This window comes from Mus musculus, chromosome 3 (assembly GCF_000001635.26).
Source record: "Mus musculus strain C57BL/6J chromosome 3, GRCm38.p6 C57BL/6J".
Taxonomy (NCBI): Eukaryota; Metazoa; Chordata; class Mammalia; order Rodentia; family Muridae; genus Mus; species Mus musculus.
Window position 1 is genome coordinate 109,547,265 of NC_000069.6, and position 16,811 is coordinate 109,564,075.

The 16,811-nt window shown below is 39.9% G+C and overlaps 1 protein-coding gene across 3 annotated transcripts in view; it reads left to right on the forward strand.

Annotated features, from left to right (window-relative positions):
* Positions 1–16,811, forward strand: part of Vav3 (vav 3 oncogene) — a 345,230-nt gene that overhangs the window by 206,800 nt on the left and 121,619 nt on the right. For all 3 annotated transcript variants that reach the window (XM_006501820.4, NM_020505.2, NM_001378987.1), the window contains exons 16-17: positions 15,479–15,580; positions 15,840–15,940. In XM_006501820.4, the coding sequence (XP_006501883.1) occupies positions 15,479–15,580; positions 15,840–15,940 (203 nt within the window). The remainder of the gene's footprint in view (positions 1–15,478; positions 15,581–15,839; positions 15,941–16,811) is intronic.

Below are 16,811 nucleotides of genomic sequence, written 5' to 3' on the forward strand. Positions count from 1 at the left end.
ACATAGCTTCATTTCACCAGCCAGAATCATGGTCCCAGGATTCCTTGTCATATTGAATGCCTTTCTGGGAGCTGGTATGGAACTGTGATGCGATGATTAAAATAGGCATCCTATGGTTTCAGCTGAGTGCAATTAGTTAGTGTAACTACAGGCCTAAACCTTCTGTGGGACGCTCTCATGTGCTGGGGATGCTATTCTACTCATTGTCTCAGAGGTGGGCCCCATGAACATCCCCAGAAGCAAAGGTCTCTTTTATTAAATTCAAACTCATAGAAAGGTTGAAAGTACTATCTTTGGAATTTAATAGGAAACAACTGAATCATGACACTTAGATTTTCTAACCTAGTGACCCCCTGAAAAATTATTGAAACCTGCTAAGCACTGGTTTATTATGAAATTAGCAGTGATTACTATGCTGCTTATAAAGTTACATGAGAAAAGCCATGTAAAGCAATGGACAGTGTGCTCTAGATATCCTGAGTGCTTAATGATAAGTGATGTTGGGAATTCTGTCTTACCTTAGTGTTTGTGGTACTTTGAGAGAAAATGGACCTCTTAGGCACTACTAGGAAGTGTGGCCTTGTTGGAGTAGATGTGGCTTTGTTGGAGGAAGTGTGTCACTGGGGGCAGGATTTGAAGTCTCAGATGCTCAAGCCATGCCCAGTGTGGTACTCTTTTTCTGCTGCCTGCCAATCTGGATGTAGAGCTCCCAGCTCCTTTTCCAGAACCATGCCTGCCTGCATGCCACCATTCTTCATTCTTCTGGCCATGAAGATAATAGACTAAACCTCTGAAGTCAGACCCAATTAAATATTTTTCTTTATATGAGTTGCTGTGGCCATGGTGTCCCTTCATAGAAAACAAAAAACAAAAACAAAACAAACAGACAAACAAACACCTAAAACAGTATTGGCCAGGATTCTGCCCAGCATTCCTGTACAATTTCTGTTTGGTCATTTCTTACAGGTTCTGATTCCTGAGACCAAAAGACATTATCATAGGACTAGCAGGATATCTACTAATGCTAAGGGTTGCCTATATGATAGGCAATAAACAAACATTCCCCTGTTCTCACAATACAAGTCAATGCAGTGTATTTTATCTTTAGACACTAAAATTCAAGGGATTGCCCACATGTACAACCAGTGTCTTAGTCTGTTTTGCTGCATAACTTGTGAGTCTGGGTACTTTATAACAAGAGTAGGTTTAATTTAAATACAAATTCTAGAGCTCCAAGAACACAGTGCTCGAGCCTGCTCAGCTCTCAGCTGTCTATTGGTAGCTAGGTTAAGAACAGTATGGGAACCTTGGTTTATAGTAGTCATTCAGACACATAGATGTCAATCTACTGCTTGCACATGGCATCTGGAATAGGATCAGTGTCTAAGACTGAGCCCTAAGCCTAGAACATGTGTAGAAAAGATCAAAGCCTGAAAGAAGATGCTGGGGATTCAGGGGAGGGTCTAGGTTTGTTTACCACACACCTCTCCCTCACAAGGCTTCCTCTGGTCAGGAAAACACTCTCTGTGAGAAAAGCATTATTCCCTTCTAAAGACCCAATTACCTAGCTCTAGGTCCCACTTCTTAAAGGCTCTGCCCCCTTGCACTGCCTCGCTGGGCTTAATCATCTAGCACAAATACCCAAGGACAAACATAAAACCATAGCACAAACAACTCTGTCAGATACACTATCCTCTGATTCAGTTCTTACATTATCTGCCTGGAGCTTGGCTCTGAACCTGTAGGTTCTGGGCTTAGACTTCCCCCATCACAGATACCAATTGTAAATGGTAACCTATCACCAATATGTCTCACTGAGCTGTTGCTGTCCATCAAGTTCCATGACCCGGCCTTGGTCTTTGGGCTTGCTGCAGTTGCTAGGAAAGCTCTCGGAACTCAGAGAAACATCTTTCTTAATATCTATATTTAGTTATCTTATTATAAATAAGGTCATATTAAAATGATACAGGTGAAAGATGCATTAGGCAGAGGACACGGGAGGGGATGTGGAACCTCCCTGGCTTTTCCTTCTGTGACACTTTCTAGGGATCTCTACTTATAAAGAAAGCATCCTGGAACCTCTCCAGCCCTAGTCCTTTCACGTATTTATTGATCTTGTTGTATTTAGACTGATTAAATCCCTGAGCATTAGTGATCAAGTTAGTTTTCAGCAACTCTGTCTTTTCTGAAACTTGGGAGTCGAGTTCTAACTCTGTGATCACAGGGTTGGCAACAGGCCACGCCCCACTTCTGAACCTGGCCAGTATGGCCATAAGGAATAATCTTATTAGATAAATTGATGCTCCTTTCAGGATATCACAAGTATGTAGAACCAGGGCTTAGCAGTGTTATTATAAGAAAAGATCATCCTAGCAATCTAACCTATGAGTATTATGAGACTCTGTCAGGACCTAGTTATGAATAGCACTGTGCCTTATTATTCACACCCATCTCTCTGAGCCATCTGTCTTTGAAGAGACCTAGGCCTAGAAGAATTGAGTTGTAGACTGATCAGAACAACAGGGATCTAAGTGGAGGAGGTAGCTCACAAGGGGTGGGGGGTGGGGAGGTTCCTTACTTAAGGGTGGAGTGTAGCTGCAGTATTTATTTGTGTGTGGCAGGGAAGGTGTGTGTGTGTGTGTGTGTGTGTGTGTGTGTGTGTGTGTGTGTGTGTGTATTTGTGTAGGGGGAGGTTGCTCATGTACCATGAGGCCAGAGGAAGAATTTGATGTCTGGCTCTATCAATCTCTGCCTTATTCCTCTCCTTAAATGGGAGCTAGGGGCTGGGAGCTGTCGGACCCCTCAGTTCCTCCTGTTTCTACCCCTTAAGTGTGTTAACAACCATGCTTAGCCTTTCCTCCTACATAGATGCTGGGATTCAAACTCAATTCCTAATACTTCTCAACAAGCAGTTTTACCCACTAAGCCATCTGTCCTGCTCAGCCACAGGACTCTTATGGACTGTTCAACATTTGGCTGGGAAAAACATCCCAGGGGCACTGTTTGTGGTAGTTGCAAGACAGGAATGACCCTGAGACTGTGGTGGAATTTGGACATGTGATTCTTGTGCTTGGAAGAGAGGCAAGACCTTGCAGGGAGCTCTTTCAGTGTCCTGGCGGGGCACCTTGAGGAGCCCAGTTGCACTCAGTCTCTCCTAATGCTGGGACTTGCAAGGCTGCAAGGGCTTGATTGAGTCCTTTTGGAAAGTAACCCTCTAAGGTCAGAGACTTAATCCTATTTTTATTGTATATTATCCAGTGCATAGTAAGTACTCACTCGGTAAATATTTTTGAAGTTCATTCGCTAGGATGTCTTGAGAACACTTTTGAGAATTTCTTTTGCTAGATTATCATGGTGCCAGTCAGTCTGTTGTGAGTTTTGTGTTAGGAGTAGCCACCTGAGCTCTGCTCTTCTGTATGCTTTTTGTCTCCTTTGGGACTTGAAATTATTTCAAAATGGATAGACACTGTAGAAGAGGAGGTCCCAAATCACAAGACAATTTGAAGTTCATTGACAAGGATAGTGAGAAAAGTGTGCTTTGCAGAATATTTGAGGCTGAGTTTCTCTAATGTAATTAGTTTTGAGGGGGTAAAAAGCAACATTCAGCAGAAAGACCAGAGTGGAGGCTGAAGCGGATCCTTCATGGTGAAGAGTGAGGCTGGTTTGCACATCTGCACATTCTAACTCTGTGGAAAGCAAACTGCCTTGGAATACCCTTTCCCTACTCACACTCTTTGGTATATATATAGGGACCTCCTTCGGATAGTATGTCCATTTCAAACCCCAGGTTTGTAGATCAAATACTAACTTATTCTCATGTTCACTGTAGACACTGTTGTTCTTTGCAATAACAGTTTCCTCTCAGGTTTGGATTAATTTTCCTTAGACATATTTGGGACGTGTCACCGCCCCCCATTTTGTAGGATGGAGACAGAAAGAAACAGTTAGGGTTCCGAAGACTCTCCATGACTGGAGTTAAAGGGCATAAAGGTTAGCTGAGACTCTGGCTTGAGGTTGTGTGGTTAGCGCTAGTAGCATAGAGTTTGAGACACAGAAACATCACACAAAAGCTTCAAGGTCCCCGTTGTCTAGGCAGCCTTCAGGCAGTCTCAAGGGCATTGCTGTTTTCTCTTATAGATGGGTGTTTTTTGTATGTAGACAGATGTGTCTGCATCTGTTTTGGACTCCCCTTTCTTAATTTGAAAGCACCATTTGCATTGCGCTTCTGTCCTTTCTCTGCTGTTTCTGTGGGCCCCATGTTGCTCCTCTGTCTATTCACATGCCCCTCTCATGCCCCTCAATGTCTGTACATGGAGGTGATTTGCCTTTTCAGCACTTTCCTACATAGTCCATCTTAGGCCACCTCTGGATGTTTTGCAGACTTTGGTTGGATTATTGGCCATCTCACATTCACCTGCTGTCAGTTAGTTTTCTGTTGCTGGGAAGAGACACCATGACTATGACAATTTATAGAAGAAAGTGCCCAATGGGGGCTTGGTTACATTTTTAGAGGCTGATTACATGGTTGTCGTGGCAGGGAACATGGAAACAGACAGGCAGGCATGGCACTAGAGTAGTAGCTGAGAACTTAGGACCCACAAGTAAGAGTCAGAGAGAAAGAGCCAACTGTAAATGGTCTGTGCTTGTGAAGTATCAAAGCCCATCCCTAATGACATACCTCCTCCAGCAAGGCCAGTCGTCCTGATCCTTCCCCAACATTTCCAAAAGTTGGGGATCATGCATTCAAGTATATGAGCTATGACAAATTCTCATTAAAACCACCACAACTGTGGCAGTCTGTGCCCTGTCCCAAGAACATCTGATATACTAGGATAAACACACTGCCAACCAAGTGCCTTGAGACAAATCCTATTCCCTTCATTCATCTGTTAACTGTCCTTTCCTAGCCCTATCAAGATCTAATTCAGTTTCTATATATCATTATGGTCTTGAATAATGAACTTCTTCATGTTTCTCTTATCTACCCCAGAACTTTGTTCTTCCAAACAAGTGTTTGTCTTGGGTAATCCTGAGAGCACGGTCCCTACTGTCTCACTCTGTTCTCGTGGTTCTCTGTCCTTTCACTTCTGCCCCAGGGCCCATCAGTCACTCCCATAACAAAACAGCTACCCCTATCCTCATGGACCTCTAGCTCCTGTGGTGGAACTGGCTAAAAACAGACTCTAAGTCCTATTCAGATTACACTGTCACAAGCTGTTGAATAGGAGTCTTACTGCTTCAGCCTGTGGAGAGCTAAAAGACACAGGTGTTTTACAATCCACATGTTCTGCTGTGTCTAGAATCTGAACAGACAACCTTTCAAAAGATGTCTTTGCGGGATGGAAAGATGGTAAAGACTGCTTCCTGCAATATTCCGTTATGTGTCATATGGATCACAACTAGCAGTAACTCCAGTTCCACTTACATGCATGCATACACACAACACACACAACAAAATTAAAATGAGCAAATTTTAAAATTTTTTAAAAATATAGTTATTGGCTATTTTAACCAATAAGCTTTACAAATTACTATACTTTATTTACTAACATTTAATGGTAGATTTAATACTTTTGAAAAGGATTTAACATTTAAAAGCTCCCCTCTTTTAAAGCCTTCAATGATGGCAAAATTATAGAAATTCTGTTTATAGTGAACTGATGGACATAAACTTCCTATTTCTAGACACACATGAAACAATAATAGTTGAAGAAGAGCTCATGAATTTGAGAGGTGGGTGCAGGAGGAACGGAGGGGAGAGAGAGGGGAATATATATATATAAAATGTTCATGTATGAAATCCTCTTATAAAGCAAGTTAAAATAATATAGTAAAACAAAACAGGCTTTGTATGTAAAGGATGAAATGTTAATTAAAATATTTTTTCAAATGTAAATACCTTAGATACTTAAAATGAAGCTTTAGAAAACATTCCACTTTGTTCTTTTGTTCCTTAAGGGTCCCTGGTAACACTCTCAATGTTGTCCTAAAACACATCATTCTAATAGCCAGCTTCACACCAGTCAAAATGTAAAACTTCCTACATCTTAAATTTACTGCCCCAGCTCAGCATTTCTCATGCTATCTTCCGTGTTTGAATTATGTAACTGGTGTATTGGGTCATTGAATGAGAATCCTTAAAAATCCTTAGAAACCAATACTTCTCTAGAAGGCAAGACCTCTTGTTTAAACATGGACACTAAGATGCCTCTGTGTGTCTAATTTCCTCCCTCTCTTGTGCTCACAGACATGTGCACTGACAGTGTGTTTCACTGGAAGAATGAGAACAACACAGTGTAACCTAGCAGAACTGTAAACCCATGACTACAGGTGTCAGATAAATAAATCCACTGTTGTATTCCCAGAGTTCTAAAATGGCTGGCCCATAATAGATACTTAATTCGATGACTGTATGGGTAAATGAGTTGTACTGCTGGCAAAGCGAAGTGTTAAAATGCTTATTATAAGAAAGGTTTTTTTCTCATGGATTCATTTTTTAAGGTGGTTGATATGTTTTCATGCATATCCCCCTACCTTGATGGGGTCTCTAGTTTTTCCACTAAATATTTGTCACTTATGGTGACAAAAATAATAACAGAATTAGCATTCCACATATAGATACTATTTCCATCATTTTATCAGTAGAATCTATTTAGCAAACCATACAAGTATATACTTTTATTTGTCCTTAATAAATTCAGTCATGCAACGAATGCCAACAAATGGGGTTCCTGTTCCTTCTCCCACTCCCGAATGTTGGCCTTTTACCTCAGCAATAACAGACCTTCTCATTTAATTAAGAAAGTAAAAATAGACAGAAAATGTTGGATGCCAAAAAACTCATATCAAGCCTCTAAGAAATACAACCCAAATTACCTGTAATCTGACATTTTTCCACTGTAAATTTATTATAGACTTAACTGAGTTTACATTTCATTCAATAATTTCCTTGAAATGTCACTGAAGCACAGTGATGGATGTATATTTGAAATTACTACAAAAGCAGCTTTGAATGAAATGAAAGAATGTAATATATAACAGATAGGAAAATACTATTTTTCAGAGGCCAACATTATCTTCTTTTTACTGGTATTTTTAACATTTCTATTCATTTCCCAAGAGAAAAAAACTGCATAAATTGGAACATAAGAAATTAAACTTGCTTTGATTCATAGGTCTTTTTGCTTTCCTTCCTTTTATTGATCCTTAGGAATAAAACCTCCCAAACTCTGTTGTTTTTAAAGTTTTTTGAAGGACCTGATTTTTTTCCATTTTCTTTGTCCTTGCAAGTAACCATCAGCTGTAATTAGCTGCCCAGGCTGTAAAGGGAAGATACTGTGAAGGAAATAAGCAAGAGTTGCGTGCTGTTTACTGAGAGACAATGTGGATGATTTTTTGGTAATTATTTACTACTGACCTGGAGGATTCAATTTCAGTTTCGAGGAGTAGGCCATTTTTATTTATGTTTTATTATTTTATTTATTCACATTCCAAATGTTGCCCACCTTCCCAGTCCCCCTCTCCCCCGCCCCGCCAAGAGCTCTTCACTGGATCCTCTCTCCCTTTTGCCTCTGAGAGGGTGTTCCCCCACCCACTCACCCCCTCCCCCAGGAGTAGGTCATTTTTAAATATTTAGATTTTATTCAAAATTTTTCAGTTAGGGAGAGAAATTACCATTGTTTAATGATACTCTGAATTATATAAATATATTTATATATACATACATATATACATACATATGTATGTATATATGTATATAATTCTCATATATATATGTGTGTATATATATATGTATGTATATGTTTGAGATATAAAATAATCTGATTTTGAGCCTTAAGTTAAGAATGTTACCTCATAACTAGAGATTTTAGAAGTGTTTCTGATTGGACAAATTGGGTCAGCTCTTTTAATCTTTAAAAGCTAAAAGCATTACTATGTATGCAGAAACGTGTGTGCACACTCATGCACATACCACGGGTACACATGGAGGACAATTTCAGTCCAATCCAGAGGTTTCAGAGGCTGACTCAGGCGGCCAGCCTTGTGCAGAAAGTTTTCGTACCCACTGAGTCATCTTGCTGGTCCTCTTTTGATGTTTGTTCCTGTTTAGTTGATGGTTTTAAAAGTATAAGAGATATTTTAATAAGTTCTATTAATGGCCCAGCTGGCTCAGTGATGTGTTCTGCAATTTGGCCTGTGTGGGGAGTCAGCGATATTGTTTGTCAGTCTTTACTTCAGACAATTGAGGTCTTTGTAGGCCATTAATGATTGCTTGTATTTGATCTACATGAGGATAACATCTTTGCACTCATAATGGCCCATTTTGTTTTAGAGATGATTTGCAGTGGGCACTCACTTTCCTTTTGGCTGGTCATGCAGAGCAGAGTATCACCAGGCCTACTCCACTCTTAAATATATATCTTAGATATAAATATATCTAAGGGAATTTTGCTAGAGTCCTTACTCCATTTTGAGTTGGTGAAAACTGGACATTTACATGAAGCTTTCTGCAGATGCCATTTTGAGGTATCTTTGTCTGTTCGTAGTTTCACTGATCCTCAGTTTCCTTTCTTGAGTTTCCCAGCCACCCCAATAGTGTCATTTCCAAATAAGAAATTTGAGTATTTTCTGTTTTTTTTTTAAAACGTCTTTCCTTCATATCTGCTTTGCCATATTGCATTAATTAGCTCTTTCAGAACAAGATTGAGTAATTGAATTGAGTTTAGGAAATTTAATTAATTTATATTAATTGAAATATGTATTTATATATTGAGCATGCTCTCCCTCGACCCTTTTCTGGAAACAGGAATCCAGCTATATATCCTGATCGCTCTGATATCCTTGGTATTTGCTATATAACCCAGGCTAGCCTTAAACATATGATAACCCACCCTTAGCTTCCTGAATGTTAGGACTGCAGGCATGCACCATTGCACCTGGTTTTGTTTTGTTTTGGTTTGTTTGGTTTTGGTTTTGGTTTTGGTTTTGGATTTTTTTTTAATCCCTTATCCCATTGTAGAAGTACTTGTAACATCTAGTTTATCGACATTTTTGTCTGAAGCATGTGAGACGCTCTCATTGCCCCCTCCTTTATGGAGCAGGCTTTTGGTTTTGTAGCCCAGGCTGCCCTTGATTTCAAGGTCTTCCTGCTCGAGCCTTCTGATTGAGGTGATCACACGTAAGTCCTTTCAGACCCTATGTATGTTACATTTGGTTGAATTTCTTCTTTGGCATCTGTAGAAATGAAAAATAGGTTTTAGCTCATTATTAACATGATAAATTGTTTTTAATATGCATATTATTTTAAGTTTTGAGGAGTCACAGATATAAATAAATGTCCTTAAGCTAAAATATATTTTTTAAAACTTCTTCTGGAAGACAGATTAGTTTAAGTAGTGTTGCTTGGAACAATTTATTGCTGCATAAGTAACAGAAGTTAAATCAAGGTTCATAGAAGGATCCTATAGGAGCATCCATTTTATTATTTTGAGATTAAAATATTTTAATAGGACAATTATGTTTGTTCAACATTTTCTTAAAGAATAATCAGATGGTAAGTTTTCTGAATTTGCACAATAATAATACCCATATGCACTCAGACATTTTTACTTATCTCTGTACTTTGGGTAGACAAAGCTGACTGTATGCAGAGTTTTTGGGTTTTTTTTTTTTTTTTTTGAATCATCAACATCTGCTTTTATCTCTCACTTTCAGTAGAATATGAGAGAACTATTAGTTTATATATTTTAGATAACTGTCAAACTATCTGCACTGGAGAGATTTAAATATTCTGAATATTGATAGTTCAGGACATAAGACGTTATCATAAATTATCATATTATTTCCTGGGGGGCAAGTGGAACCGTTTCACCAGACAAAAAAACTGGTAAGGTAGAGCAGATTACGGAACCCGGTAATTCTCATAATTGAGAACAGAAGGCATTTAATCTACTCCCAACCAGGTTCTTGTCCTGGAGCACATGGCCATGACACCCCAGTAAGAGGACCATGACAACTGGTCACTTAGCATAGAGCCTAGAGTTCTCCATGCTATTGAGGTATCAAAATAGGCTCCCAGGGTTAGCCAAGCAGCTTCTGTTCCCAGGCATCCCTTCCTACAAAAGGTATTTAATCCCTGATCCACCCTGAGGAAGTTGTTTGCATCCTTCTCTGCCAGGAATAAACAGTTTGGACAAGCAAGGACTGTCTCTCTCCTGGGTGGAGGCATTCTTTATACAGAGCTGCTCCTAAGTGTTCTGCAGAAGACCTGGCCACACTCCCGGCACTCGCTCTGAGCTAAGCCAGAACTCCCTCCCCCAGCTCAGGTCCTTGGGCCCCTTTCTCAGTTCTTCAGTTTCCAGAGGCATCTGGGTGCACAAGAGCTTGAGAAGCACAGCCTCCATCATGGCCCCCACCATTTCTCATTCAGAGAAACATGGGCTGGGGCTCCTCTCTTAGGCTGCATTTCGCCTCCCCTGAGAGGGTGTGTTGGCATCCCAGGAGCCCAGCACTCTAGTGCTGAAAGAGAGGAAAGTAGCCAAAATAGGTGTGTGTGTGTGTGTGTGTGTGTGTGTGTGCACGTGTGTGTGAGCATTTACCATGAGCAGAGGAGGACATCAGCTATGTCCTGATTTGTCACTTTCTATTTTATTCCCTTGGGTCAGTGTCTCTCAGGGAACCTGGTGTTCTCAGTGTTAGGTTAGTCTGATTGGCCAGCAAGCCCCAGCAATAATCCTGTCCCCTCCCTTCACACCGGGCTGGGTACTCTGTTTTAGCTGCACAGGATTTTACATTCTGGTCCTCATGCTTATACAGCAAGGGCTATTAGAGCCCACTGAGTCAACTCTACGGCCCCAAAAATTGTTTTTTAATGACTATATTTATAACTATACTATTTAAAAGATATTTCTGAGTGAAACCACAGACTTTGTACAAAGATGATATTACTTTGTCACAAGGAAAAAAAGAGAAGGTCTGAATAAATAAAGTATAGCATTGAACGGAAATTGTAGTTAATTGTTCTGTTTTTTTTTTCTTTGCATCTTGTTTTATGGCAAAAGGCAGACTTTTGAAAACAAATGCAGAAAATGTTACAGTATAAGCATATTTTCCCAACTCATAACATTTGTAAATACCTAGCAGTGAATTTTTTTCTAGGTGAATGTTTGCTGACTCTAAAGAAGAGTCGAGTTAAAGAGATATCAATTGTCCTCATCACATAGTGGGCAGGTAGTAATCCAAACTTTTAGTGTTGTATGGCGATGTCTTTTACAGTTAAACAGTTGGATATCAACACATTGTAGAAACCAAAATACCTGTACTTATGCATTGTGGACTCGCTTCTCACTGGTATTTAGCCACTATAACTTGTAAATATCTACATTATATCATCACCACCATCATCACCATCATCATCATTTAATATACCTAGTTACTCAGGGTTTGTCACAGAAAACAATTATTTTCTCTCTCTCTCTCTCTCTCTCTCTCTCTCTCTCTCTCTCTGTGTGTGTGTGTGTGTGTGTGTGTGTAAAGGTTGAAAGTCTGAGGGGATAATTTTAAGGATGGATCTACAGATATTGGTTACTGTTTTAGGGAAGGAGAAACAGGTAGAGAAATTAGGAGAAAATGAACAGAGTATGAAGGAGAGAGAAACCCGTATTGTGATTCTGAAATTTCAAGGTTGAAAGATGAAGTGGATGATCAGATAGGTGTGTCAATGGATTTTATATGTGCTATATTTAAGATGCACAGTGGACAGCTGGGGAAGGGATGCTCTGAGCTGGGCAGGTAGGTCTCAGTTTGGATCTGTGCTGGGGCTAGGTAAGAGGAAACTGCTTCAGAAGCGCATGTGCATGTCAAGTGTGAAGAGCCCTCTGAGAAAAACCATTCCACACTGAACACATGTTTAATTGCCTCTGCTTTTATAAAAAAAAATGGTACCCGTGTAAAATGAAAGAAATAGGAGCATGTTACTGAGAAGTGTATAAGATTCCATCAAAGTTCTCATCAGTTAATTTTCCTATTGTTGAAGTCTTTATGTATAGCTACATGACCGAGCTAACTTGTCTCATTGGTAGTACTCTTGTGCAGAAAGCCCACACAACCTTTGGTTTTTCTAAGCCTTCTCTTGCCTCACCACAAGGAATTCCATGTAGAATAGCCACTAAGATTGTTTTTCCTTTTTGATCAACTAAATGTGATGTAATTTCTCATATACAATCCCGCTCTCTGCTGGTCTCTTAGCTCATCTCCATCTCCCCTCTTCTCTTACTCAGCCATGGCTGAAGGCTCTCTCTACTATTATAGCCCTAGAATGGGCATTTACAGTAATTACTCCGTAAATAAATATGAAGTAAGCGACTCTGCTTATATTTTCCATAAGTAGTCAGTGTGGGAAGGCATATGATGAGTTTGGCAATATGCTGTGTGCGTTAGAGGTTAGATGCCATTCGTGACCATTCTTGTCCTGATTCATTCTACTCTCCCATCCTTCTCATTCTGTTATTTGCTTTCTTTAGATTCTATAAGCTAACAGGCTACAGACACTGTGGTCGATTTCATTCAATTGTGTGGGCTTTCTCATACACATCTTCTATTGAGGAAATCTGTTCCCTCCTCTACTAATAATTCAATCGAGGCTGGGAATGTAGCTAAGTTAGAAGGGTGCTTGCCTAATATGAGTGAAGTCTGGGTTTGATTCCCAGTACCACATGAAATGGGCGTAATGGCACATATCTGTTAGCTACTTGAAAGGTGGCGGTGCGTAGATCAGAAATTCAAGATCATCTTTAAAGCAAATTCATGGCCAACTTGAGCTACATAAGACCTTGCCTCAAATGATATTAATAAATAACAACAACAATAACAATTATATTTGCCTTTGTGGTTCAAAGAACATTATTGAATGATAGCCTCCTTAGTAGGAAGTCCCAGGAAAAGGAAGAGTCTGGGGAAGTTGTCTGTGACAAGCCATAAAACTTTACACTCAGGAAGCCTTACCCTGGTGACCTACTGTCCTGTGAACTTGACATTACCACTTCATTAGTGATAGCCCACACTGGTTCAGGCAATGTGCTAAGCACTTTGCATACATTCCTTTGCTTTTGAGTTGATTCTATTGGTATTCCTGTTTTATACTTATCAACTCAGCTGAGGTCACTCTGTGCTGATTTGCAAGTGAGGATTGAAGCCCGGGTGGTCTACTTTCAGATTCCTACCCTCAGCTGTGCTTTTATATTCAATAGTGCCGCCATAGCAGTCCCAGGGTCAGAGAGTTAACGTTTATTCTTTAATGTTTGATTTGAAACTTTGAAAAAAAATAATATTCAGCCTTAGTTTAAAAACCTGTCACAGTTTCTCCCTATCATTCTATTCTACCTCTTCAAATTTCTTTTCCCTTAAGGCGACCACTGTTAACAGTATTTTCAGAGGCTTTTTTTTTTTTTACCGTAAGATTAAAATAAAACCACCCATGGTATTTCTGCAGTTTTCCCTTCAGCCTTTTGTCTTCTGAAAAGGAAGCCTATTCTCAGCTGGTTGGTAAAAGTTTTAAGTACAAATGACTCAAACACAACTCTGGTTCACATACATGTTTTTATGTGTGTGTTTGTGTACTCATGCACATACTTGTACACTGTGTAGAACTTGGATCAATTCCGAGGGAAAGGTGTGCCACCCAAGTCTGATGAGGGAGGACCGATGAAGTTCTTACCTGCATGGGGATCTAGCTGCACAATCTTCTACCTGGTGGAAACCTCCTTTGCTTTGACAACTCCAGGTGGACAAAATTTTCAAGTTCCCAGAAATGGAAATGTTATTTCCTTTACTTTAGAACAAGCATTGCTTTAGAATAAATTGGACAGTGTATATGTGGCTGAGACATTTTGATGCTTAGAGAAAAATGAACAGTAGCCCTTTACAGCTACAGAAATGGGTTTGGACGCAGACTTTCTGGAATCAGTGTCAGAGTTTTGTTTCTAGATCCTTCTCTGAAGAAGGGCACTGTGATTTCTAATCAGCGGGATCCCCCCCCACACACACACACCACACACACAACCTTAGTGGAAATAGCCATACTTTTTGTTGTACATTGGAATATTTTCCTAAAAAGAGAGGTCACCAGCAGCACAGAGCAGAGAACTCCCAGATGGCTCCCAGATTTGATTCCCTTTCAGCAGCTCCTATTCAGCAGATGGATGGGAAGGCTGACCTCTCTGACACTTCTGCATCACTGCCTGCTACTCCAATTGCCTTGGTGAATGTTTTTTCATAAGGCTTCTTCTGGTACCTCAGAGATTGATGCCTGGCTGCCCGCCTGTGTTATGCTTCATTACGCCGCGACTCTGTGAGCTTGAGAGATGCAGTATTCTATAAGAGGGGAAATCCTAGCTCATCAGAATCTCAAACATATCTTACAGTCTCTCAGGTTGTATGTAATAGCTCAGAAGATATTATCTTTTCTAGGTGTATTTCTAACTCATTATCCATTTAAACCTTACCTTATTCTATCTTTGTTCTGTTCTATGGCTAGATTAAAAACAATACAAACAAATCCCTAAAAATATCTACATCCGACTGTTTCCAACCTACCCGTTATGCCTCAAAGCCCTCGTAATTTAGCTGTGGATAGTGCTGACTTGCTCTAGTGGCTGAGAACGCACACCTCGGTGGAGGCTCTTTCTTGGCCCTTTCTATCAGCTTAGGGGAAGTGTTGCTTTAAGATAAACTTGTTTCCTGCTTTGTGAACCAGTGCTGTTACTCATGACTTATTCAGGACACTAATGTGAAAGTTAAACAAACAGCGAATGCCAAGGGTTTTCTCCATGCCCAGCCTATCCTAACTGCACTAAAGTGCTCCTTTGAGGTGTAGGTGAGAGTTTTGGGTACCTATGTGTATGACGTTAGTACCGTTAAAGATGAAGTGATCTTTGTTGAGTTTTATTTGGCCTGTAAAGCAAGTAAAGTGTTAAGGAAGAATGTTGCTGGTCAGATCGCTGCAGTGCTGACCAACCTTTCATGGGATGACTTCAGGCCTTTCAGGAGACCCTCATATAATCCCTGCACTTCCTTAGAGTTCTTGAAACACACTGCACTCTGCCTTACCTCCCATCTCACCAGCTAGTTTATATTTCCATGACGTGGTAAAGCAAAGTACTTGACACATGACATGAATATCTAGCTGGTTCTGGTTTCCAACAGACTGACCGAGGTGGCGTGGCTCAGAGACCTCTGTGACTCACAGTTCTGAGAAGGATCAGGTTGTTGTCCTTTTCTATATCACAGGTCTCCATACAACCGGGCTTCAGGGAAGATTTTAATGCTAGCAGACTTTTGTCTTGGAAGCCAGTATGTACTGGCTCACCTTTTAGCATGAATGGATCTCTTCCTGATGCAGGTTGGATGAATTTGCTCCTATGTGCTTAGACTGCCACTTGGTTGTAAAACTATGTAGGACGTGACTTTCCCCTTTTTGCAGATCCAACATAAGGCCAGACTATGCAGACTCCAATTTCCATGATTTCAAGATGCACACCTTCACTCGGGTGACATCCTGCAGGGTCTGCCAGATGCTCCTGAGGTAAGCTTTCTCAGGCCCTTCTTCCTATTTAAATGAACCTGTGTAGTTGCGAAGTACCTCAGACTTTTCTAGCAATCTAAGCAAGGGTGTTCTGAAGCGGAGGTGTTACTTCCCGCATGCTGGCCTTTTGGGTAATCCTCTGTCCTTTTGCTGATGGCGCTTTTGACAGCATCAGGATCCCATTTTCCTTACACTGGTTATTTTACATAAGCAGAACTTAGCACTTTATAATACACCATTCTCTATTTTTACCTTTCAGGGGAACATTTTATCAAGGCTACTTATGTTTTAAGTGTGGAGCAAAAGCACATAAAGAATGTTTGGGAAGAGTAGACAATTGTGGCAGAGTTAATTCCGTTGGTAAGTCATGTTTATTGTAGGGATTCTGTTTCTAATGAGGACATAAAGCTTGCTACATATAATTAAGACCCAATTGACTCTTAATATGTGTTTATTGGAACATATCTTTTTTTGAATGCATCATCAATACACACAATTAGAAAATTGTCTATGATCTGTGGGACTTTTCTCCATGACTTGGTTTTAAACTGTTTAATATTTATTTGACTTTTATATGTACTTGGAAGAAGAGGTCTTCAGGATGCACTTGATGGTTTTGTGGCACCTCCCCCTCAATTACCTCCACCCCCAAATATATCACAGAATTTTCTGAATACTGCCAATACAAACAGTAATCAAAAAAAAAAAAAAAAAGAGGAAGAAAATGTTCTTCTATCTTGAGCTCTTAAACTTTTTCTTTCTTCTCTTAAATATTTACATCAGATTTGGTTTTGGGTCCAGAAGCAAACATTACAGAGACTAATTCAAGAATTCATGAATTGAATGCATTATCATTTTCCACACTGAACAAAGCATATATCCTTTGGATTTATGTAAACACTTTCTGCTTGGTTTTTAAAAATAGCACTCTATGCTTGTTGTATGGACTCATTGGAAATTATGTATTCAGTAGCCTTTGCCTCTCTGTTCCTCTTGGGCTGTCTCCCTTCTCTTTCTTTTCTGGCCTCTTTATTCTTTCTCTTTCTTGTTCTTTCTCTTTGTCCTTTTCCCCTGAGTTCCTCTCTGTTTTATCAATAAGACCTTTCAAAATCAGGAAGAGTTTTTGAACACAAGAAAGGATCTTTAACAGCTTGAGTTCAAAAGGTAGCCATGTCAACCTTTGATTTTCCCAGAGGAAAAGGTGGACATTGAATTATTTTGGATAATGTGA